Source organism: Xiphophorus hellerii, chromosome 15 (genome assembly GCF_003331165.1).
Source record: "Xiphophorus hellerii strain 12219 chromosome 15, Xiphophorus_hellerii-4.1, whole genome shotgun sequence".
Classification (NCBI taxonomy): domain Eukaryota; kingdom Metazoa; phylum Chordata; class Actinopteri; order Cyprinodontiformes; family Poeciliidae; genus Xiphophorus; species Xiphophorus hellerii.
This window is the reverse complement of record NC_045686.1, coordinates 22,548,514-22,575,125: the sequence shown is the minus strand read 5'-3', so window position 1 is coordinate 22,575,125 and position 26,612 is coordinate 22,548,514. Positions and strand designations below refer to the sequence as shown.

General features: G+C 39.5%; 1 protein-coding gene across 1 annotated transcript in view; it reads left to right on the top strand.

The window, feature by feature from the left end:
* The window catches only part of LOC116734619 (uncharacterized threonine-rich GPI-anchored glycoprotein PJ4664.02-like), a 43,052-nt gene that overhangs the window by 7,663 nt on the left and 8,777 nt on the right, over positions 1–26,612 (top strand). Inside the window, exons 6-33 of the mRNA XM_032586106.1 lie at positions 7,262–7,417; positions 8,871–9,038; positions 9,752–9,781; positions 10,109–10,171; positions 11,389–11,433; positions 11,651–11,698; positions 12,044–12,202; positions 12,293–12,460; positions 12,594–12,623; positions 13,289–13,399; positions 13,764–13,913; positions 14,001–14,168; positions 14,250–14,267; positions 14,357–15,003; positions 15,444–15,498; positions 16,655–19,068; positions 19,177–19,238; positions 19,795–19,916; positions 20,033–20,239; positions 20,353–20,544; positions 20,671–20,802; positions 21,355–21,533; positions 22,005–22,181; positions 22,362–23,714; positions 23,809–23,850; positions 24,054–24,107; positions 24,189–24,243; positions 25,267–26,298. Coding sequence (XP_032441997.1) covers positions 7,262–7,417; positions 8,871–9,038; positions 9,752–9,781; positions 10,109–10,171; positions 11,389–11,433; positions 11,651–11,698; positions 12,044–12,202; positions 12,293–12,460; positions 12,594–12,623; positions 13,289–13,399; positions 13,764–13,913; positions 14,001–14,168; positions 14,250–14,267; positions 14,357–15,003; positions 15,444–15,498; positions 16,655–19,068; positions 19,177–19,238; positions 19,795–19,916; positions 20,033–20,239; positions 20,353–20,544; positions 20,671–20,802; positions 21,355–21,533; positions 22,005–22,181; positions 22,362–23,714; positions 23,809–23,850; positions 24,054–24,107; positions 24,189–24,243; positions 25,267–25,313 — 7,052 coding nt within the window. The 3' untranslated portion in view covers positions 25,314–26,298. The remainder of the gene's footprint in view (positions 1–7,261; positions 7,418–8,870; positions 9,039–9,751; positions 9,782–10,108; positions 10,172–11,388; positions 11,434–11,650; positions 11,699–12,043; positions 12,203–12,292; positions 12,461–12,593; positions 12,624–13,288; positions 13,400–13,763; positions 13,914–14,000; positions 14,169–14,249; positions 14,268–14,356; positions 15,004–15,443; positions 15,499–16,654; positions 19,069–19,176; positions 19,239–19,794; positions 19,917–20,032; positions 20,240–20,352; positions 20,545–20,670; positions 20,803–21,354; positions 21,534–22,004; positions 22,182–22,361; positions 23,715–23,808; positions 23,851–24,053; positions 24,108–24,188; positions 24,244–25,266; positions 26,299–26,612) is intronic.

Here is a 26,612-nt window from a genome sequence, read left to right as displayed (position 1 = left end):
ATGAGGATCAGTGCCTCCAAATCCGAGGCCATGGTCTTGAGCCGGAAAGCTTCTCTGGGTTGGAGGGAGTGGGAGGGGGTGTCCTGCAACAAGTGGAGGAGTTTAAGTATCTCGGGATCTTGTTCACAAATGAGGGAAGAAGGGAGCAGGAGATCGACAGATGGATTGGCGCAGCGTCTGCAGTAAAGCGGGCGCTGTACCTGTCTGTCATGGTCAAAAAGCAAAGCTCTCGATTTACCGGTTGATCTACGCTCCCACCCTCATGGTCATGGGCTTTGGGTCATGACCAAAAGAACTAGATCACGGATACAAGCGGCCGAAATGGGTTTTCTCCGCAGGGTGTCTGGGCTCTCCCTTAGACATAGGGTGAGAAGCTCAGTCATCCGGGAGGGACTCAGAGTAGAGCCGCTGCTCCTTCACATCGAGAGGAGCCAGTTGAGGTGGCTCGGGGGCATCTGGTCAGGATGCCTCCTGGTCGCCTCCCTGGTGAGGTGTTCCGGGCACGTCCCACTGGGAGGGGGCCCCGGGGAAGTCCCAGGACACGCTGGAGAGACTATGTTTCTCAGCTGACTTGGGAAGGCCTTGGGATTCCCCTGGAGGAGCTGGAACAAGTGGCTGGGGAGAGGGAAGTCTGGGCCGAGAAGATCCAGAGAATTAAGAAGATGAAGAAGACAAAGAAGACCTCCTGTCATGATTTGGGTGGTGAGGCAGAGGCAGCAGACCCAGGGTAAGATGAATAAGATGGTTTAATAATGAAGGTAGTCCAAAAATCCAAAAACATACAAAGTCCAGGCAGCACAAAGGAGTGGATGCAGAAGCTCGCAGACAGTGACAACAGGACAAACACGACGAGGACCCGACAAGGAACAAAGAACACAGGTAGGGTTAAATACACAGAGGGTAATCAAGGAGACAAGAAACACCTGGGAACAATCAAGGGGAGACAGGACAACACGGAGACTCAGAGAGACAGAAACTCAAAATAAACACAGATAAGGGACAGATCCCGACATTACCCCCCCCTCAAGGGCGGCTACCAGACGCCCCCCCCCCAAAAAAACAAGAAAAACCAAGTCCAAAAAACACCACTAGGGTGGGCGGAGGGGCGCTGGACAGGGGGCTAGAGTCCGAAAAAAAAAAAAAAAAACAACCCAACAGAGTGGGCGGAGGCACAGGAAGGGCTAACAGTCCAACACAAACAAAAAACAACCCATCCACAATGGGCGAAGGCAAAGGAGGCAGACCGTCGTGGGAGGTCCGGAGGGCGTCCGTGACGCCGAAGGAGGAAGCCAAGGGGGAGGTCCGGCGGGCGTCCTCGGCGCAGGAGGCAGAACCCAAGGGGAGGGTCCGGCGGACGTCGTCGGCGCAGGAGGCGGGACCCAAGGGGAGGGTCCGTCGGGCGACGTCGGCGCAGGGACCGAGCCACAGGAGGCGGGTCCGGCGGGCGACGGCGGCGCAGGGACCGAGCCACAGGAGGCGGGTCCGGCGGGCGACGGCGGCGCAGGGACTGAGCCACAGGAGGCGGGGACTCGGAAGGAACACTAGAAGGCGCTGAGACGGGAACACTAGAAGGCGCTGAGGTGGGAACACTAGAAGGCGCTGAGGCGGGAACACTAGAAGGCACTGAGGCGGGAACACTAGAAGGCGCTGAGGCGGGAATACTAGAAGGCGCTGAGGAGGGAACCCTAGACACCTCTGAGGAGGGAACACTAGACACCTCTGAGGAGGCCGAATACCCCCTAACAGGAGCACGCCACGCCCACAGCCGCGCCGTCTGTCGGCCAGGTGCCAGGCGGGCTGCCTGGAACCCCATTCCCATGGGGACAATTTCCGAAGCAGGGGCTGGAGCGGAGGCTGGAGCGGACTCTGGAGCGGACTCTGGAGGCACAGGGGCAGCGGCTGCGGCGAGGGTCGGAGAAGCCGGTGCTGGAACTGGATGCGGTGCTAGTGCCAGAGACGCTAAGGCTGGGCTGGGTGAGCGGAAGTCCGGCTCCGAAGGCAGAGGGTCGCCAGCCAAGAAGGCTAGACCTGCCTGGCGTTCCCACTCTGCCTCCTGTTTTAGCCTCTCCAACCCCAGGGACTGGAGTTGGTCGGCCCATCCCTCCAGCACCAGTAGTAGCCTGATGGCTGCCCCGATGCGTCTGTGCGCAAAGTATGGCTCCGCCACAATCTCCACAAAGTCTCTGACATTAAATAATAATTCATCCCAACGCGCTGGGTCCATGTTGAAAAAATCTCTTAAATCGCGTGCCTCACCGTGGTTACTTGTGGTCGGGTCCTACTGTCATGATTTGGGTGGTGAGGCAGAGGCAGCAGACCCAGGGTAAGATGAATAAGATGGTTTAATAATGAAGGTAGTCCAAAAATCCAAAAACATACAAAGTCCAGGCAGCACAAAGGAGTGGATGCAGAAGCTCGCAGACAGTGACAACAGGACAAACACGACGAGGACCCGACAAGGAACAAAGAACACAGGTAGGGTTAAATACACAGAGGGTAATCAAGGAGACAAGAAACACCTGGGAACAATCAAGGGGAGACAGGACAACACGGAGACTCAGAGAGACAGAAACTCAAAATAAACACAGATAAGGGACAGATCCCGACACCTCCCTATCACCACTGTTTGCACCATGAAACATAGCAATTAAGGCAATGCCCAACAGTAAACAACACTCAACTTTTTAGCGCAATTTGTTGATTTTGCGTTAATTTGATTGATATAATTTGGCAGTAAGCAGATAAAAACTGCATTGATTTGATTGACAACATAATATTTAAGCACACTTGGTGTTTGGTCTAGAATCTAGAGGGCCACATTAAAAGTTATGATGGGCCGGATTTGGTCCACGGGCCTTGAGTTGACACGTGTTCTAAATAAATCGGTATGTTTTGCATCCAGTGAAAACAACAACTATAATCCCTAATTATATATATTAGAAGCAGCATACTGAAGCATCTCACCATATTTGATTAGAGCAGTAGCTTAAAAACAAGATTGTACCTTGTTTTAAACCAAAGTAAAACTGCAGACACAAAATATCAAAACCAAGAAATGCTTGCAGTGTGCCTAAATTTGCTAAACAGCTGTTTCTGTACTTAATATTAAAACTACTGTTTTCCTATAACCATGACCTGCAACTTTACCCATCCAGCTGTTTTGTTGCCACCTTTATTAAAATATCTAGACTTTTATTAGTCCATGTACACTTATGCCAGTGGACGTCACTATGACTTACGGATTTAAAGAGATAGTCCAAAGAAAGAGTAGGAAATCTGCTACCTGTCACTAAAGGTAACAGAAAATTGTGGAGACGACAAAATCAGGGTTAGGTTACTAAACAACATGACCTGGTTTGAAAATTTTATGTAAGACTGCTCAGTCCAACATGTAAAACTGAAGAGTATGGCACTACTGCACACACAGATGTGTCCGTCTGCCTAATTTTTGGGACTAACCAGAGAAGGAGCCAAGAAACATGGTAACTCTGGACAAGCAGCCGATATACACAGCCTTAGATGAGGGGAGTCTATTGAGTGAACAACTATTGGCTGTTCACTTCATAAATCAGGCCTTAATGGAAGGTTGACAAATAGAAACTCATTAGTTAAAGAAAGCCAGAAAAAAAAAGCACAATTTCCATTTTCCCACAAGGGGTTCAACTTCCAACAGGACAAGAGCAGCTATACAGCCTCCTGCTCTGAATAAACGGCCCAGTCAAAACCTGGACCTTACTTCAATTGACGATCTGTGGCACTCATCCAGTCTTGACTGAGCCGGAGCTAATTAAAATGGGTGCACATTTTTCAGATGTACGAAGCAGGTAGAGTCCAAAAGACTTGCAACTCTAAGTGGAACAAAAGGGGGGATTCTACAAATTACTGACTAGATTACTGACAGAAATCTTTTATAACCATCTATCCCTCTATCACAAGTAAAAGTACACCGAGTTTGTTGAGCGTTCATTAGTAAGGTACTGCATCAACATTTCATCCGACTCAGGCCCTACTTGCATATTTTAGTGAAATATCTCCTCATAACTCACAAAGAAAATGAGCAAAGACTCCTAAAATATTGGAGCACAAGTGTTTCTGTCCTTCCTATATCCTAAAACCTTTCTGCAAAGACCTGCAGGACATCTCGAGTCACTCAGGCATCCCAGCTACATGGGAATGTCATCAGCATCAGTTCACGCATGGCCAAGGCAACCTTGCACCCTCGCACCCCTGGCCGTGAAACCCCTCCTCAGGGGAGGGAAGGCGTTAGGGCCTAGCTGGCCGTTCTTCTTTCCAGATCAGCACACTAGAGCCGACCGGATCAAAAACGTAGTCGCAACAAAATACCCGCCTCCCTCCCCCCCGTCGGCCGCCTCCTCAGGTTTCAACCCAGCTGCCACGTTCCGCCTGCGAGTGCAGACATTCGAGAATAAATGGTTGAAAGAACCCTTTTGAGTTATGATGTTTGGGCAACACGCTTCGTCCGAGCAGCTGCTCCGTAATCCCTTTTTTTTTTTTTAATCTACGCTGTTTGGTGGAAAACTTGGTGGTAGATGAGAGAACCGTTCAGCAGAGGAAGATTACAGAAGAGAAAATTAGCTTTGGCAGGATGCACTTCATGGGAGGCAGGAAAGAGGCTGGGTTCACAGTCCTGGTCGCCGTTCGCTCCAAAAAAGCTCCAAACAACATCTGAGGTAACAATGGATACCTGTGACGCCAGTGGGTTTGAGAGCATCCCATCAATAAATAATTTCTTTTGTTCTCAACTGCGTCGCACACGCTCACCCGTAATCTTTTGCTGGAGTGATGCGGTTCTGGCACAAGGACATGCTTGGCTCCATGAAAGACCTGGAAACGGAACACAATCATACATCTATAGATAGGGTAGAAAGTACAAAGAACTCTGTTTTATGTTTCATTTATGTCACGAGAAAAGGTTGACTCTGACAAAACTAGACAAATGAAAGCTCAAGAGGGAAGATGAACTTGTAAAAAAGATATGAAGTCTGGATTCTATCCTACTTTGACAAAGGAGTGAATTTCTGCCAAAAACCTTCACACTTTTTAGATTAATCTCAGAAATGTTTTAGAAAAAGAGTAGAAAGTTCTGAACTTTCTCAGAATATCTCTTTGCTAGGAGATATTTTCCTAGCATATCTCCTAGCAAAGATAGGAGATATGCTGTCTCCCATATATAGGAGATTTGCTAGCATTTCTCCTAGCAAAGAAATGCTAGGAGAAAATGCATATTTTTTTATATTAGTCCTAGAAATCTTCTAGAACAAAAACATTACCATTTCTAAACTTAGAAATGCACTGCATTTCTAAACATAATATTCATTCACTGTTTAGTGCAGGAATATTCTTATTCCTATTTAGTGCAGGTGACAAAATGCACGACAGCAGAAAACAAGGTAGAGAAATCTGAGTCAAAGTTCTGCTACTGACAGAAAGATGGAGAACTATTATACAATGTCTGCATCCGGGAGAAACAAAAATGCAAAATTGTAAATAAAATATACCATCAAATATTTTCACTTATGTCTCACTACATAATTCAGACTGGGAAGAAATGCATATATCATTGAAATGAATTAAACATAGACTAAACATATCATGACTCAGATATTTTTTTCCATGGTCCTGTGCCACAATGGATCATGAATATGATTAGCTGTCGGCTTTGATCATGAAAGTTCATTAGCGTTGGCTAATGCTCATCCTGCCACACCATTAAGAATATTAGAGAAAACAAAATTTAAAACAATATTATATATATATGTACAAGGAAGCATTTTAAATTCAGTAGTGTGTGTGTGTGTGTGTGTGGATGCATTTTGGGGGCTACCTTGTTGAAAAAAAACAATACTTGGCTGGAGAATCGTTAAAGTTGCTCCGTAGCTTCCTAATAGCAAGAAACTAAATTTTAGTATCGACACTAGTCCTCTGTAGCTCAGAATGTGAAATACTTCAATCCTGAAATGGATATAAAAAAAAATCTCATGCCATCTCATTGTTTTAAGTTGAATATATCACTACGGCCCTAACGTATATATTGATTATTGCACATATAGCTGTTTTGATTGAAAATATTTGTCCAGATTTACAAACCGTTAATTTTTACAACTACCAGCTGTCTTTTTCTGGTGTAAATATTAGAAGGACCTCAATGTAAAGCTTCCCACTGTAGCTTGAGGTGGAAAACCAACAGCAGTGCTGCTTTGTATTCTGTTAATCTCAATAGACAAACATAAACTGAGCTGGATTTATACGGTTGTGCAACAGGGGAACTAGAGCCAGCCTTGTTTCTTGGCTTTCTTTATAGTCGGTAAAAGTATTGGAGAATGGTATTCTCTTGTGGCTGAACGGGAAAAAAAAGACGCTTTTTCAATGTGAACTACACTATTTTAAGGAAAATCAAACAAGGTGAATTATTCCTCTTGTGTTGTGAACTCCTGCTCAATAAATGTGTTCTACTGAAGTAAAAGAGCGTGGATTAATGTTTAATTTGCATTTCTGAGATTGGCTTTGGGATCAAATCTTCATAATGCTTTTTTCAGTGAATATGCTGGTTCACTGTTTAGAAATTAGAGAGATTTAATGTTTCCCTCTAAACATTAAATCCTTTGCACGGTCTATGGAAATATCAATTCTAACTGGTTTCCATTTGAACTGGAACACATTAGTAGCTCTCAATGCTTTTTCCTGGTTTACTCCAGTGCAGTACTTTACTTTTATACGTTTGCTTTTATTTGCAAATAATTCTCATCAGCTATTTCCTCTGAGTTACACCAGTGATGCAATATCTTTGGTAAGATTGAATCATTCATATTCCTGGTAGAATTAAATTTAAAACCATATATATTTGAAATCTTTACCAACATGTTTCTGACTGGAAGTAAAAACAACATTTTCAAGTCATCCAACTTGAATATGACAGAGAACATAGATATGGAGATAGATACAGATTAATCAAAAATAATTAATTATTAACCATATACCCATAGAAGAGTAAACATTGTTTTTGACATAACGTTTTTTCTTTTTTAGATTGGAAATTTAAATGTTTTGTTGTATTTTGACGGACGCTATCATTTTCATTCAAAGACAAATGTTCCAGTTGAATTTAAATACTTTTTTTTTCATATTTACCAGCTTTATGAATAATCCTGGGCTTCACTGTCCTTACCGTGGCTCACACAGTGATGTGTGTGGTGCTGTAAACCTGTTTTGTTCTGTATAATTGTGTCTTCTTCCTTCACAGAGCTGGTGGACTTCGATGTGATCCTTGACCTCCGCATTCCGCTCTCCGGCGTTCCAGACAACATACTTGAGTTCATCCGAAGCGTTCTGGGGAATGAAACCTTCCCTGCAACCATCTCACAGTCTTTGGAAGTGACAGAGATGCTACTAACCACAGGTAACACTTTTTCAACATTTTGTCTTACGAGTGAGTGAGCGACGTCCTTGCTAATTTTTTGATATTCTTTTTTCCGTGTCTGGTTCACCACACCATGACTGAATAGTCAGATAATTCCCAGGAGTAGAACCCGACTACATGCTTAAGAAATAATCCAGCATTTTGTTCACTTGGATCAGAGAAAAATCTAAAAATAGCAGGAAACTGGCGACACGTTTGAACCTTTTTCTTAACCAGATGTCGCACAAATCAGTGGTTGAAGTGGGTAAAATGATAAATGCACTGGAATCCACTGATGTCAGTCACTATTTGCTATCCATTAATCAGATTAAAGATACTTATTGAAGCCTTTCTATTTTTGTCTATTTTCCCTAGTGCAAAGATATTCAGTTTCTTTCCTCATGCGTCTCAGGGAAAGACGTCTGAACTATTCTCTGACGTTATCAGTGTGAGGGAAACTCGCACGTAATACCCTGCAGCCGGACTCAAACACAAACAGTGGAGGGAGGAGAGAGATGAAGGTTTTCTAGCTGGAAGTACAGGCAACTTTTTGAGTTTGTGTCAGCTGAAGAAGACAATATCAAGGTTCACTGTCCACTGTGCCGGCGCATCAACTTTTACCTACCTTAAGAAAAGCATGAAATTTGACAAAACATTTGGAGTCGCAGCGCGGTACAGTCAAACACCACTAGGTGTTAGAGTCCTGAGGTCTCCCACCGTACAAAAGACAGAAGCAGGACTTCGATGTAAAACCAGGAAGTGGAGGAGAGTTGAAGAAGTTGGTTGTTGTAGATGAAATTCTGCCCTTACACACAGTACGCGTTCCCTAGTTTTATGTCATAGTAAACAAGATTCCTCCTGCTGTCAGTTCCTCTCAGAACATGTTTTATTTTCTTTCCTGGAGAAGACACCATGTTGATGTAGCAGGGGCTGCCGTTGGCAGCCGGTGAAAATAACTAATAAAGTTATTTGTGACTTAACTTACTTACTTTTAAAATCAGGTAATCAGTAAAGTAACTAGGTTACTTTTTCAAAGCATAATCAGAAATCAAGTTACTTTTTCAAAAGTAACTTTCAGTCAACGCCTATTTACAAGCCCTGATGACTCCAAAGCACTTCATCAGACACCCACCAGCACAACGATGGTGACAAGCTACTTGATAGCAGGCAAAGCGTATAAAGTGTCTTGTCCAAGTGGGGTTTTGAACCAGTAACCCTCATCTCCTGGGCCACTGGCCCGCCTGCAGTCCGTCGTTTCCAATACTGATTTATTAGTTGTTCTACATTCACAGATTTAACACATTTAGGTTCTAAATGGTTTAGAAATGTTAAACATGTTATGTTAAAACAGGTATTAGGAATTGCAGGATAGTATTTCCTATGCTCCTATGTTGTGGTTCACCTAAATCTGTGATGCTAATAGTGAACAATTCTCCTTGTCTAAAACACACAGCCTGCTCTCCAAACTCCACTGACAGACTGCTGTGTGATTGTGAGGATGGTTTTGCTTGGCCATGTGACAAGTGCAACGGCAGCAACTCATGCAGCAACGTCAGCAGTCAAACCTGTACTTGCATATATGGACTTCCTTCTGACAACGAGTACTGCCAGCCAATCACAAGTAAGCGAAATCTTATTGAGTTGATATTTATGCAATTTGATTTGAATGGTGTAACTGTGTCTAGGTGATATAATTTGAATTATGACTTCTGGATCACCATGCAGCTGATCCAGAATGCTGCTGCTCACGTTCTCACTAAAACCAGGAAGATAGAGCACATAACACCAGTTTTAAAGTCCCTCCACTGGCTCCCTGTAGCTCAAAGAATAGACTTTAAAATACTGTTGTTAGTTTATAAATCAGTAAAAGGCTTAGCACCACAATACATTAAAGATCTGCTGTTGTTGTATCAACCTTCCAGACCTCTCAGGTCTTCTGGTTCTGGTTCTGCTCTGCATCCCCAGAACCAGAACCAAACGAGGAGAAGCAGCTTTCAGCTTCTATGCACCACAAATTTGGAACAAACTTCCAGAAAACTGTAAAACAGCTGAAACACTGACTTCCTTTAAATCTCGACTAAAAACCCACCTGTTTAGGATTGTATTCGAAACGTAATCAATTACAAATTTTTTGATGGAATTTGACTTAATGTCGTGTTTTGATTGTTGATTTGTTGCTTTGTGTTTCTGTGTTTGATATGATGTAAAGCACTTTGAAATGCTTTGCTGCTGAAATGTGCTATACAAATAAAATTTGATTGATTGATTGATTGATTAAGGTTTTGTATTTTTTGGGACAAAAACACAAACATTTAATCTGCTGTTGTTCCACAGATAACTCCTTCTGCCCAACTCCACCTCCAGGTATGTAAAGAATAAAGACGTCGACAAAGTTTGCAGTCTGCTCCTGAAAACAGTTTTAACAAACTCTGAATCAACGTGAAACTGACTTGTTTGTTTTTAAGCTACCAGGATATATACATGTTATGGAATACATTATTATTATTATGTCACATAAAACAGTAGAAAAAGGTCTGAAATGATTAGCATTTTAGCGACTATATGTAATTTTAAACAATCTTACTTCAGACTGAAGTTTGCTTTGTCTCACTGTTTATATTTTCACGTAGGAAAGAATGTAAAGTCGATAATGTGCTTTGATTTTTTTCTTCTTTTTTTCTTTTATTACAGTATTGACAATGATGACAACAGCCAGGCCAAGTAGAACAACACCGTCTCCTCCCACAAATTACGGTATGACCCTAAATATGCTACAAATATAGTTCTGGGTGTGAGCTTGAGAGCTTGAGCTCTGTTGCTTTGTGGACGAAGCGGAGGACATTATGAAGAAAAAATGAGAGAAAAGGACCAAAGTTCTATGTTTACATTTCTGAATGTGGTTTTATGTGATCATATTGTTTGTGTAAGTTCAAAAAGAAGCATAGATGTGTACAGAACAGTGAAGCACAACAAAGTGTTTAAATGTCAGTGACTGATGTGGAAAAACTGAAGAAATAAGTTATGTTTTTTTCTTAAACTACCAGAGTTAAAAACATAAAGCAAGACATTTTAATTGATCTGAACTAATTCCAGATGTGAAGGTTTCTCTATTCCTTTTTTTTTTTAAATTCCAAGTCTAAAGTTCCACTCTCCTACTTTAATTCGATGGGTTGGCTTTTTAGTGCAGATTCCTATTTATGTCTTAGCCCTACCGATGTAAAACAGACCTGTAGCATAATCCCGTTTGCACCAAAGTGTACACTTGACACAATGCAGTCAGGCAAGTGTGATTCTCCCTACAGCTGTCAAACCCAGCTTGTTTCATTGGATAGCCAGAAAACATGATTCACACCAGAAAGCATGTCTCTCAGCTCCAGAGTTCAGTGGCTGACTGCACCCAATGCCTGGCATTGCAATGAAGGTTTGGTCATTGACGTCCATGAAGTCCAGTATGCACGTTTCTGGATCTAATCTGAAAGCCAGGTTTACATCAAGTGACAATGCAGGACACTGGCGACTTAAGTGCACAATGCCGCCCTCTTCTGACCCAAGTCTGTGATTATACACAGCCTGTCACTTTGTGATGGAGATACGTTAATTTCTCTCTTTGACATAAAGCCACTAAAACCATACTGGAGTTCACCAGGTAAGTCTGCATGCCTAGGTGTTGAGTTTAATACACCTGTGGCCAACAAAGTGATTTGAACACCGACTTTAATATTTTGAAGCAATGATTCAAAAGAAAAATCTGGAAGAATAGAAAGCCAGCAACCAGAAAAGGTAAGGTTGCATGGTCAGACAAAATGGAATCTTTCATTCTGACGGCAAAGTGATTTAATCAAAAGGTTGACAAAACTTTTGATTATATGTAATATATATGTTTCATATATGTAATTCTATGTAATTTTAGAATTACATATATGAAAACGTTTAAATTTTGTCACATGAAACAGGTTTTTTTTATTTTACAGAAACATCAACCATCTTGACAACCACATCATCTCCTCCACCTTATGGTATGATACACTAAATGTTAGGCGGTAACAATTAATTTCTCTGACTTGGATCTTGAAATTCCCATTTTTGAATATATCAGGAAAAAACACCAAAAAGACCAAATGTGTAGCCATGGGAAAGTGAGAACTCAGAATAAGCAAGCAATTTAACCAATTGTTTAAATAATAGATAGACCTTTGAAACCGATTTGAGATGATTGCTTTTTTTTAATTACAGAAACATCAATCGTCATGTCAACTACATCGTCTCCTCCAACACCTTATGGTATGAAACAGATTACAAGGTTTTTTCCAGGTCAAGTAAGAAGAAATGACGAGTGTTTACATTTTGCTCACATAATCTGACAATGTGTACACTAATATAATTACCCACGTAAGACGCTATGCATTGCACCATTAGGAACTCTCTTTAGTCCCACCATTGAGTAAGATGTGCTATGATAAAAAGACTGTTGTTTTTTAAACAGACCGGGAGCTGTAGCAGGTTTTTAGTAATGTATGTAAATAATGGTCAAGTATCTCTTATGCAAGTGCTAAAAGGTTTCTCTGGATGACAATTTGCATGATTACAAAAAAACAACGATGAGTTGTCTTGTGTTCACCTCAACAGAATCAGATTGGTACGTTGGCATCGTTCTTGATTTGCACTTCCCCTTCTCCAACGTTCCACCCGATATCCTTGATTTGATAAGAGCAGCTTTGGAAAATGAAACATTTCCTGTGACACTCTCACAGTTTGTAGAAGTGATAGAATTAAACTTGACCACAGGTAAGAGAGTCTGTTCATTCAAAGCCTAATTTGTAAAGTTAGCATTACTGCTGATGACAATGATGATTTTATCCTTTAAAATGTCACCAGCCTGCTCTCCAAACGCCACTGATGGACTGAGGTGTGAATGTGAGGATGGCTATTCTTGGCCGTGTGACATGTGCAATGGAAACAATTCATGCAAAGATGTCAGCAGTCAAACTTGTACATGCAAATATGGACTTCTTTCCAATGAAGAGTTCTGTCAACCAATCACAAGTAAGCTTGCTAATTTGCTAACTTGCTAAGGTGCTAAGGCATTACTAAAATAAGAGGATTCTGCTTCTTTTTTAAAAAAAAATAGATGCAATTATATAATTTTTAACTGGAGCATTTATGTTTTGGCTTGCAGACATTGATTTGTGTCCCACGACTTCTCCAGGTATGTTAACACATAGCTCTGGGTTGTAGCTTATGATCTGCTTATGATAGTATTGAACTTTAACCTTTTTTTTTGGGATGACAAAAAAATTACAGTTGACTTAAATGATTTAACCACCAAAGTTAAATATGTGTTTCTTAAATACTTTAGCACAAGTAACATAAAAGCATTTTATAAGTGTCACATGTACAGTAAAAGTGACAGTGTTCTATTTTATCAGTAATGTTCAGACGTTTACGTCTTTCCGTTTTTTCTGCTTCCATCTTGTCTAGCTGTACATATAAATGTATGAGGTCTAAAAAGTTTGGTTGGTTAGGGAAAACTTACCTTGGTAGATCACATCGTCGTGTCATCAATATCCACATGCAAAATGCATGATCATTTTTCTCTGTCTTGGATAGCATTCTGAAAGTTATAAGAGGACAAAGTGAGACAGAATAATTTTAATTGGTATTGTTTTGATCATTTAAAGAAGAAATCAAAAATTGAAAGACAAATGGGATTAATTGTACCGCTGTAATATTTACCAGTAATGACAAGGATGTCAACAACTACAACACTAATTCTAACCACTTTAATTGTCATGCCAACCACTACATCAACCATAACAACAACGATTCCAACCACTACAACTGCCATGGCAACCACTACAACTGCAATGGCAGCCACAACAACAGCCACCCCAACCACAACATCTGTCATGCCTACCACTATGACTGCCATGCCAACCATGGAAACAGGCTATCCGAATACATCAACTCCTTCAGCAACTGATGGTATAGCATTCAATTCAATTCAATTTACTGCTACTAAGTCTTTATTACTAAGATCACTCACATGTTTGATATTCATGAAGTTTTTCTTATAGCCATCAGTTCTGATGACTCAGCAAGGGTATAAGGATAAATATTAACACCATTAGCTCGTTTTTAAACGTGTTGGCCGTTGATTGTAAGGGAAATGTCTCATACCGTACACCTTAATGCATGTCCTAAAAAGTGTTTTTTAAGAAAGGTTGGAAAATATTTGGGATGGAAATGTTCTGTTCAGTATTAATGAGTCATAAATCAATTCAATCTGTAAAACATTTCCATGTTTTAGCATCAACACTGAAATGCATGTCGTTCTCTCGCATTCTAGTGGAACTTTATGTGCTCCATGAATTGTTCATCCCAGTTGCCAGTGTGCCACCAAACATAGTTGATTTATTCAGAGCAGCACTCAAAAATGAAAGCTTCCCTGTAACCCTCACATCTTCTTTAAAAGTTATAGAACTAAATATAACAACAGGTAAGTTACACATTACATATTTAACAAGATTTTATGCCAATAAATAAACGTACTGTACGATAAAATTGGGCGAAATATCTTTAACAGTCTGTCATCCAAACTCCACTTATGGCCTGGAATGCAAATGTGAGGATGGCTTTGGTTGGCCATGTGAGATGTGCAGCAGCTACAATTCATGCAGTAGTGACATCAGTCAAACCTGTACATGCATTTATGAACAGTCATTTGTACACCAGTACTGTCAGCCAATTACAGGTAAGGTTTTAAAACATTGCTTTCTGGGATCTGCATAAACTACTCAAAAAATAATTTTGGATTCCTCTCATTGCTCCATAGAAATCGCTCAGTGTCCTGGTATGAAGATTATGTTATTGACCAAAATTTTCAATTATCTGTATTTTCATTGACATTTCAAATCACCATTTCATTTTCTTTTTTGACAGTGCCAAACACAACAACAATACCAGAAATGACAACAGTGACAAATGCAACAATGCCAGAGATAACAGTGACAAACGCAACAACACCAGAAATGACTACAGTGACAAATGCAACAACACCAGAAATAACAACAGTGAAAAACGCAACAACGCCAGAATTACCAACAGTGACAAACACGACAATACAAGAAATGACAACAGTGACAATTGCAACGTTAGAAATGACAACTGTGACAAATGCAACAACGCCAGATATAACAACAGTGACAAGCACAACAACAATGCCAGAAATAACAGTGACAAAAGCAACAACGTTAGAAATGACAACAGTGACAAACGCAACAACGCCAGAAATAACAGTGACAAACACAACAAAAGAAATAACAACTGTGACAAATGCAACAATGCCAGAAAATACAGTTACTAATGCAACAACACCAGAAATAACAATGACTAATGCAACAACACCAGAAACAACAACAGTGACAAACGCAACAACACCAGAAATAACCACAGTGACAAATGCAACACCAGAAATAACAACTGTGACAAACGCAACAACACCAGAAATAACAACAGTGACAAATGCAACAACACCAGAAATAACAATGACTAATGCAACAACACCAGAAATAACAACTGTGACAAACGTAACAACACCAGAAATAACAACAGTGACAAACGCAACAACACCAGAAATAACAACAGTGACAAATGCAACAACACCAGAAATAACAACAGTGACAAACGCAACAACACCAGAAATAACAACAGTGACAAACGTAACAACACCAGAAATAACAATGACTAATGCAACAACACCAGAAATAACAACAGTGACAAACGCAACACCAGAAATAACAATGACTAATGCAACAACACCAGAAATAACAACAGTGACAAACACAACACCAGAAATAACAATGATTAATGCAACAACACCAGAAATAACAACAGTGACAAACGCAACAACACCAGAAATAACAATGACTAATGCAACAACACCAGAAATAACAACCATGACAAATGCAACAACACCAGAAATAACAACCGTGACAAACGCAACAATGCCGGAAATAACAGTTACTAGTGCAACAACACCAGAAATAACAACAGTGACAAACGCAACAGCGCCAGAAATAGCAGTTACTAATGCAACACCAGAAATAACAACAGTGACAAATGTAACAACACCAGAAATAAGAATGACTAATGCAACAACACCAGAAATAACAACAGTGACAAGTGCAACAACATCAGAAATAACAACCATAACAAAGGCAACAACACCAGAAATAACAACCATGACAAATGAAACAACACCAGAAATAACAACCGTGACAAACACACCAGAAATAACAACTGTGACAAACGCAACAACACCAGAAATAACAGTGACAAATGCAACAACGTTAGAAATGACAACTGTGACAAATCCAACAACACCAGAAATAACAACAGTGACAAATGTAACAACACCAGAAATAACAACCGTGACAAATGCAACATCAGAAATAACAACCATGACAAACGCAACAGCGCCAGAAATAACAACAGTGACAAACGTAACAACACCAGAAATAACAATGACAAACGCAACAACACCAGAAATAACAGTGACAAACGCAACAACACCAGAAATAACAATGACAAACGCAACAACACCAGAAATAACAATGACAAACGCAACAACACCAGAAATAACAGTGACAAACGCAACAACACCAGAAATAACAGTTACTAGTGTAACAACACCAGAAATACCACTGACTAATGCAACAACACCAGAAATAACAAAAGTGACAAATGCAACAACATCAGAAATAACAACCATGTCAGACGCAACACCAGCAATAACAACTGGGACAAACGCAACAGCTCCAGAAATAACAGTTACTAGTGCAACAACACCAGAAATAGCAACAGTGACTAATGCAACAACACCAGAAATAACAACCGTGACAAACACAACAACACCAGAAATAACAGTGACTAATGCAACAACACCAGAAACAACAACAGTGACAAATGCAACAACACCAACAACGTTAGAAGTGACAACAGTGACAAATGTCACAACACCAGAAATAACAACCGTGACAAATGCAACATCAGAAATAACAACCATGACAAACGCAACACCAGAAATAACAACTGTGACAAACGCAACAGCGCCAGAAATAACAACAGTGACAAACGTAACAACACCAGAAATAACAATGACAAACGCAACAACACCAGAAATAACAGTGACAAACGCAACAACACCAGAAATAACAATGACAAACGCAACAACACCAGAAATAACAATGACAAACGCAACAACACCAGAAATAACAGTGACAAACGCAACAACACCAGAAATAACAGTTACTAGTGTAACAACACCAGAAATACCACTGACTAATGCAACAACACCAGAAATAACAAAAGTGACAAATGCAACAACATCAGAAATAACAACCATGACAAACGCAACACCAGAAATAACAACTTGGACAAACGCAACAGCTCCAGAAATAACAGTTACTAATGCAACAACACCAGAAATAACAACCGTGACAAACACAACAACACCAGAAATAACAGTGACTAATGCAACAACACCAGAAACAACAACAGTTACAAACGCAACAATGCCAGAAATAACAACAGTTACAAATGCAACAACACCAACAACGTTAGAAGTGACAACAGTGACAAATGCAACAATGCCAGAAATAACAGTGACAAACGCAACAACACCAGAAATAACAACAGTGACTAATGCAACAACACCAGAAATAACAACAGTGATAAACGCAACAACACCAGAAATAACAACAGTGACAAACACAACACCAGAAATAACAACTGTGACAAACGCAACAACACCAGAAATAACAACCCTGACAAACGCAACAACACCGGAAATAACAGTGACTAATGCAACAACACCAGAAATAACAACCATGACAAACACAACAACACCAGAAATAACAACCATGACAAACGCAACAACTCCAGAAATAACAACCGTGACAAACGCAACAACACCAGAAATAACAGTGACTAACGCAACAACACCAGAAATAACAACAGTGACAAATGTAACATCAGAAATAACAACCGTGACAAACGCAACAACACCAGAAATAACAACTGTGACAAACGCAACAATGCCAGAAATAACAGCGACAAATGCAACGTTAGAAATGACAACAGTGACAAATCCAACAACACCAGAAATAACAGTGACTAACGCAACAACACCAGAAATAACAACAGTGACAAATGTAACATCAGAAATAACAACCGTGACAAACGCAACAACACCAGAAATAACAACTGTGACAAACGCAACAATGCCAGAAATAACAGCGACAAATGCAACGTTAGAAATGACAACAGTGACAAATGCAACAATGCCAGAAATAACAGTGACAAATGCAACAACACCAGAAATAACAACAGTTACAAATGCAACAACACCAACAACGTTAGAAATGACAACCGTGACAAATGCAACAATGCCAGAAATAACAGTTACTAATGCAACAACACCAGAAATAACAACAGTAACAAACGCAACAACGCCAGAAATAACAGTTACTAATGCAACAACACCAGAAATAACAACAGTGACAAACGCAACACCAGAAATAACAACTGTGACAAACGCAACAACACCAGAAATAACAACCCAGACAAACGCAACAACGGAAATAACAGTGACTAATGCAACAACACCAGAAATAACAACAGTGACAAACGCAACAACACCAGAAATAACAGTGACAAACGCAACAACACCAGAAATAACAGTGACAAACGCAACACCAGAAATAACAGAAACTAATGCAACAACACCAGAAATAACAGTGGCCAATGCAACAACGCCAGAAATAACAGTGACTAATGCAACACCACCAGAAATAACAACCATGACAAACGCAACGACACCAGAAATAACAACTGCAACAAACGCAACAACACCAGAAATAACAGTGACTAATGCAACACCGGAAATAACAACAGTGACTAATGCAACAACACCAGAAATAACAACAGTGACAAACGCAACAATGCCAGAAATAACGATGACAAATGCAACAAAGTTAGAAATGACATCTGTGACAAATGCAACAACGCCAGATATAACAGTGACTAATGCAACACCGGAAATAACAACAGTGACTAATGCAACAACACCAGAAATAACAGTGACAAATGCAACAAAGTTAGAAATGACATCTGTGACAAACGCAACAATGCCAGAAATAACAGTGACAAATGCAACAAAGTTAGAAATGACATCTGTGACAAATGCGACAACGCCAGATATAACAGTGGCTAATGCAACAACACTAGAAATAACAACAGTGACAAACGCAACAATGTCAGAAATGACAGTGACAAACGCAACACCAGAAATTACAGTGGCTAAGGCAACAACACCAGAAATAACAGTGACAAATGCAACACCTCCCCCAAAAATAACAACAGTGACAGATGCAACATTGACAAATATAACAGTGATATTTGCAACAACACCAGAAATGACCACAGTAACAAATACAACATCAAAGATGACCACAGTGACAACAAAAATCATCCCAACAGTAGCCACAACAACTGTAGCTTCTGTTATAAATGGGAGATTTACTCTTAACATGGATTTCAAAGCGTTGTATAATAATGAAAACAGTTCTGTTTATAAAGATATTTATGATGCTGTAAGTCATATTTAATTTTTATGTTTCAGTTTTGTAACAACATGGATGAACTTATGATACAAACTATAATATTTGCTTCTTGTTTGAACATGTTAATGTCCCAAACAGACTAAAACGAAATGTCAGGAGCTTGTGTCAAAAGATTGTACTGTGAAGAGTCTAACCTTTCGGTGAGTCACAATTTATAGTTTATCATACGCTACTTCAGAAATATATTTTTCAGAACTACATGGCATTAAAGTGTGAATGTGTGTGTGAATGGCTGAATGTAATATTTAGAACTTTGGGGTCTTTTGGACTTGATAAAGCACTATATAAGTATAGTAAGTATAGACCATTTACTATGTAAAGTTAATGTGCTGGTTCATATAGATCATTAGGATTGAAAGTTTATAGTAAGATATTTTGGGTGACAGTGTCAACATTGGTAGGAGTTTATTTTATAATCAGTGGGTTGCTGGTTTGAATCCCCGCGCTGTCTGTCTAGTCGTTTCCTTGGGCAAGACACTTTACCAACCTTGCCTGCTGGTTTGTGGTCAGGGGGCCAGACAATCAGTATACAGTTATACAGTAAGTATATAAACAGCTATACTTAGCTGCTTATATAAGCATATAAGCTGTTATTGTCTGTTAGAATCAGGTTTAAAAATAATGAACTACTAAGAGTGTGAAACCTCACTTCACTTTGTGGCTGAATTTGAATTCAGATATAATTTTGTATTCCAGGAGTGGAAGTACCATCGCGGACTACACTCTCATTAGTTCTTCTGGGGATGAAAAACTATTTGATTTAGCAAAAGATAAAATGTTAAATCAACTGGCAGCAAAGTATCCTGTGGACTTTGTCAGTAAGTGACTGTCAACAAATTTGGACCATGTTTCAGCCATCTTCAAATTTATAGATAGTATGGTGGGGAAAATGTTTAGCTTTTTTGTGCTTTTTTCCCATCTTTGTGTCACACAGGTGTTAAACAATTAACTACATCAGTTGATCCCGGGACAATAATTGCTGGGGTTTCAGTCACCCTGACATGTGGACCTCCTCCGACTAATCTGGGTTCAGACCTGACGGTGGAGTGGACACGTTCTGGAACTCTTCTGGACACAGTCACACCCAGCCAAGACAGAACATCAATATACACAATCCCAAAGTTTTTGAAAATTCATGATGGTAGGAATCCAATTCTTAGTGTTGAAACATAGCAGCTTGTATGGTTATGTGTAATTTAACATCCGTCTTTAGGAGATTACAGCGATAATGATGGTTTTGGTTTTGTCTTTCAGGAACATATGTGTGTAAAATGAAGCGGAACGACGGTGCCACTTTCACACAGAGCCTCACCTTAACGTCCAAAGCAGCACCACAGATTACCGTGAACCCAGTCAGAGGAACGGTGCAATGTGGTGATTCTGTGTCTGTGTCGTGTTCTGTTAACACTGGCTACCAGGTTCAATTTAAAGACCTGAATCTTCCAAGTAAATATTCAACAAGCATATATTTTAATGCTTTATAATAATACCCTGTGGCATGTAAAAGTTTCAGTCTGTAAGTATTTATTGCGAACTATACTCTAAGCAAAGTGTTATGATTCTGTTGTTTAGCTCCTGGTTTGGAAATCAACTATGTGTATAAAGCCCCTGATGGATGTACCGAACGGGAAGAGACAATAACCTGCCAAGTGACAACTAACCCACAGGATTATAAAATAATAACTCTGGAATTAATCAAAGCTGGTGGGCATTGATCCAGACAACAGAACTCTGAAAAGCTAAATAAAAGACCAATCAGGTCACGTTTACAACTGCTCCCAAAATTATTCAAAACCCTGGTTGATTTAGATTTAAAACTATTCAACTAATAGGTTTGTTTGTGATTACAAGTGACACAGGTCTCTCCAAACCATTGGGATGATATAGAAGGGTAACATTTATTTATTTATTTTTTACAATATGTACCTTTTCAGTTTTTATTTGCATTGTATTTAGGAAATTGTCTGTCAAAATATAATCTTAATAGTCTGTACAAATTCCTGTTTTGGCATTCCAGCAGTCAAATCATACTCAAAATCTCCAAACAACTTTTTGCATGTTTTAATTTGCTGGCACTCTGAGTGGGCCTCTCCAAAACAATAATATTATTTCAATCGGAAGAGGTTGGTAAAATTAACGAAAGGTTTTACTTGTAAATCTGCCAGGGTTGCGCACATTTTGGGGCTGTACAGTGACCTGGATAGTGATTAGAAAATATGTTAAAAATCAGCTAAGTCATTTTATCTTTTTGTTTAGTTGTTTGTAAAGCTGACGGTGTATTCAGTGCCGGATCGGTAGGTTTTCAGGCTGTTGCATCCTGTGAAAAAGGCAAGGTGGGAACCATAACAGCAGTTTGTAAGGCGGATGGCACATATGGAGATATCCAAAACAACTGTGTTCTAGAAGTCGTACAGAATCTGCTCAGTGAGTCGGAGGTAATCTGGTTCATCTTATGTCTATACTCTTCTTCCTAACACATTTTATTTACTGAAATGTTAGGTCCTCAAAACGAAAAAAATCTGGGAAATGGGAAGCATAATACATGACAATGACTGACAAGAAATATGAGAATATATGATGTTTTTTAACAATAAAATTACCATTTTATGTAACTCTAATAACATTTTATTCCAATCATACCGTGTCCTGTCCTTACTGTATAGATTCTAAAGCTGAGAAAACCTGAACTATCACATTAGACTCTTAAATCCAAGACCAAATTGATCAACAGCCCACATTTAGAAAAAGATAATCTAAACACACAACACTTCATGATACATTCATGAGCCCATAATTTGGATAGATATACTGTAGTGATACAACTTCTGCATTTTATGCTCTAACTGATTTGGATTTAAGTATTCCTATAACTTGAAGTAATAAACGTTGTTTGTGAACCTCGGCAGGCATTGGATGTGGTTACTCTGCCAGCATTCTTGGAAGACCTCAAGGGTGCAACTAAGAACAACTCTAAGACCATAACTGATTCTCCAGCCACCATCAGCGCCATGGTGAAAATCTTTGCAAATATTGGCAGGAGGGCCAATTCTTTAAAAATCACAATATCTGAACAGTCTACAAAGGTAGGCAGTGTGGATTTGTGTGCGGAGGTGGTTGTTGTGCAGGACTGTATAGGCAGTTGCCCAGGCCAGCATTGAAAAGGGAGATGCAGGGACGCCAGAAGAAAAAGTACAACTTATCCAGATTTTAGATTTTTAAAAAATTATTTATTATATTTGCTCTTTTCCTGTTTTTTAATCCAGAATCTCCTGGAAAGTGCAGGCATTCTTACCAGTGACGCTGCAAAAGGCTCATGGGATGAACTGAACAATAACAACAAAAGTGAAAGCTCAGAAAACAAAAATGCCAGCTCTTCATTTTTGAGCGCCTTTGAAGGGATAGCAGCCCACGTCGTCAACGAACCTTTGAGCATAAATACACAGTATATTCTTTTCACCAAAGTTAATTTCACAAACAATTTCAAGGGTGACTTTAATTCCTCCGTGGAAATAAACATACCAGAAGCTGAGGGAAGCAGGCACTCAATCGCAGTAATGTTATTTGCTTCCATGGACAACGTGCTTCCTGCAAGGGAAAGCGTGAACACGTCATCCAGAGTCATCAATGGAAGGGTGGTGCTCATTCATCCAGAATCAGACATTAACAACATATCGATAGCATTTGATGTTCTGAATGAGACCCTGGGAAAGCCTAAGTGTGTTTTCTGGGATTTCGATCTGTTTGACAGTCTTGGAGGATGGAGTGATGAAGGCTGCGCCTTTGTACTGAATGAAAACGGAACAGTCAGGTGCAACTGCAACCACACCACCTCCTTCTCCATTCTGATGTCACCTGACAGCCCACAGGATATTGTGTTGGACTTTATAACCTACATTGGACTTGGCATATCCATGGGCTCCCTGATTGTATGTCTCATCATTGAAGGCATCGCATGGAGAAAAATAAGAAGACATTCAACGTCGTACTTGCGTCACGTCTCCATCGTCAACATCGCAGTGTCTCTCCTGATTGCAGACATTTGGTTCATTATTGGAGCGGCCATTTCAACCACAAGAAGTGCGCCGGCCTGCACAGCCGCTACCTTCTTCATCCATTTTTTCTACCTGGCCCTGTTCTTCTGGATGTTAGCCTCGGCCCTGCTGCTGCTCTACCGGACCCTCAGTGTCTTTGAGGGAGGGCTGTCTAAACTAACCATGCTGATCATCGGATTCTCTTTGGGATATGGAGCTCCGCTGATCATTGCAACAATAACTATTGCTTCAACTGCTCCCTCGAATGAGTACATCCGGGAAAATGTCGTCTGTTGGCTCAACTGGAACCAGTCCAAAGCTCTGCTGGCCTTCGTGGTCCCTGCTCTCATGATAGTAGTGATAAACTTAATCATCCTGGTTGTGGTGTTGTACAAAATACTGAGCAGAAGAGGTGGAGCAAATGCATCCCAAGCAGAAGGGAAGAATGTTCTGTACGTGATTGCCAGGAGTTTGGCTGTGCTCACACCGTTGTTCGGACTGACTTGGGGTTTGGGAGTCGGAGTCATGCTCAGCCCAAAAAACAGAGGGATGCAAATTACGTTTGCATTGTTCAACTCAGTCCAGGTAACATTTCATGTACATAATAACTTTTCATACTTTTATCCTGCCTCTTAATGTGAAAAAAATGAAAAGGATTTTATTTGATGTTTCTCTGAAGGGTTTCTTCGTTCTGGTGTTTGGAACACTGTTGGACAAAACGGTGAGTTTGTCTGATCTGTCAGGATTTTGTTGACAATACAGTAAAAAGGGGGATTTGAAGCACAGAAAGTGCATAGCAAACATCTCATTTTTTATGTTATAACTTTGGAATCAGTCAAAGGGTTTGTATTACAGAGATTTCTTTTTCCTACATAATTTGTCAGGTTTTCAGTAGCATACTAACCAACGGAAATAACTTTTTAGGTGCGATCAGCGATGACCAAATCTCAGGGATCTTCCTCGCATAGCAAGACAACAGTAAGAGGTTTTCTTAATTCATTCATCCCATTGAATAGCCACGGTTCAAGCTTCTGACATTTACTGTTATTCTTGTTTCAGAGCACCAGCGCTGGAACTCTTTACAGCTTCTTTAACAAGCTGAAAAAACCAAGACGTATGTCATTTTTGTTTTTCATGATGTACTTCTTTAAAGTTATATTTTGGTCATAGTACTTACATTTTAAAATCAACAAGTTCCACGACATATATAGATAGCTTATCTTCCAGTAAATGAGTTAAAAAGACATTAAAATCATTTCTTAGTTGTTTTTTTGTCCAGGTCTTTGTAGCTTATTCTCTTTGTCACAATTTCAAATATGGTGTCACATGTTCACACATTCCAGATCATTATTTCACAACGTTTTATTTCAGGTTTATCGAGTTTTATTGAGAATAACTTGAAAACTGTTAAGTTAATTTAAAATTTGTCTGAATAAATACAGTAATTCAAATGTACTTGTATTATTGCAAGCCACTGTATGAGTCTATTCACATACAGTGGTTTGCTATATTTTTCTTTCGAGCATTTAAAAACATATGCAACATACTCACAAATGTTCATTATAACATTTTTCTATTCATCACAAGGTTATAACAGCACATTTCAGTATATTTTATTGAATTTAAGAAAGTAATATATATGTATATAATACAAACACACAAAATATATATTTAACTTACATAAATTTACAAATAAAAATTTTGAAATTGTTAGAAACTAAATCTATCCCAACCAGCTGCCTTCTGAAGTCACCTATCCAGCAAACATTGTAAATCTTTGTGTATTTAATTTCATAGGTTTTTTATAGGGGAAAAAAAACAGTTTTATGAAGATCAGGGTTAGTTTGTAAAACAGCTTTCAAGATCTCTCAGAGCCAGACAAAGAGATTATGAAACCCTCACGATAACTCTGGGCGAAATGCAGTAGAATATGTTCACCTCATGCACTTTGTCTTGTGCTCCTAAAATAAAATGTTTTGTGTGTAAATCTGGTAAAGACGAACCCTAATAGACATGCTGCCTCACCAGCAGGAAAAGTATTAACACATGAGCTGAATACAAAGGCTTCAGGTTTTCACCAGAAAACGGTTTTTAAAAATTCACACCTCAAACTAAATAAAACATATTTTTATTGCAGGTCCTACAGGTGGCTACCACATATCTTCTCGTGGATCCAACACTTAATCCAATGCAAAGTCAAGCCAATCAATATTATTTTTTTTGTACAGAATTTGTTCTCATCAAGTTTGATTTGCTTTTTAATGGACTGTGAACAAGTGAAGGAAACTGAATCCACTGCTTTCAGCAGCTGCTACTTGTAATAATAAATCTTTGTATGTATAATAATGTATAATAATCAGCAGTAATGTCTGTAAACATTTTTCATCCCAACTTTTGACCAAATGTTTCCTTTGTTTCTTATGGTCTAAGATTTATTTGGTGGAAAAGTGCAAATTATGTTAAATTTTGAGAAGCTTATATCAGATTATTTTGAATAAACACAATATACAAAGTAATATACATAATATACTACGTTTCGTTTCAAAAAGTAGACATGGAGATGTCGCATTTTTGCAAAGCAAGTTACCCAAATGACTTTAATCCAATTATGACTCTATGTTGCTGTAACATAACACTTCTACTATTAATGTGAAGTAATGAATTTTATTTCGTAGTAGCTGTTGACGCTTCCCTGTTTTGTATAATGTGCGTGTATGTGTGTGTGTTATACTTTTATAAAAGTACTGTATATTTTATTCATTGTTTTCCCAAACCTAAATATTCTAAAATGTCATTTTAAAGACTTGTACAGAAATGTTGTTTTTTGCGCCATTCTGCTTTTATTTTGTTTTTCGTTTTAATAAACTCCTCCATATTAAAGGCCTGACTCAGAGTTTGAAGAGTAAACTCGTACAACTGGTTACATGCAGTGCTGCTGAATACTGAAATACCTGTGGTGTTCAAACTGAGACAAAGAAGGAAATGAAAATGGTTCCAGCCCATCTGCTGAACGCTGTTGTGCATCAGTATCTGGTATCCTTCATGTTGGCAGTGAGTTGAAGTTGTCAGAAATGAAGTTGCTAAACCAGACTGACAAGGTTCTGCAAGTCGTGGACGATGTTTAAGGAAGTGAGCTCCAACGCAGTAACTCATCAGAGGACAAGAAGAGGTAAAGTAATCCTAAAGTTAATTTAAAATGTCGTCTGAACTGATTTTATTACTTCATGCTAACATAAGAAAAGCTTCCTATTCACAGAATGATTGTAGAAATGAGTTAAAGGGTTTTGTTTTAGACTGAGGCACATTGGCGGTGGGAGCAGAACATTAACGAGGTTTTATTTCTGTTGGACATATCAGTTTACAGCAGAGTAGTTTTCAGTTTTACTTTTAGCTCTCTGTCGACCCAGCACTTTTGCATGTTTAACTTTAAGTTTCTCCCATTGCAATAAGAAAATAACACACCCACACTTTACAATGCATCTA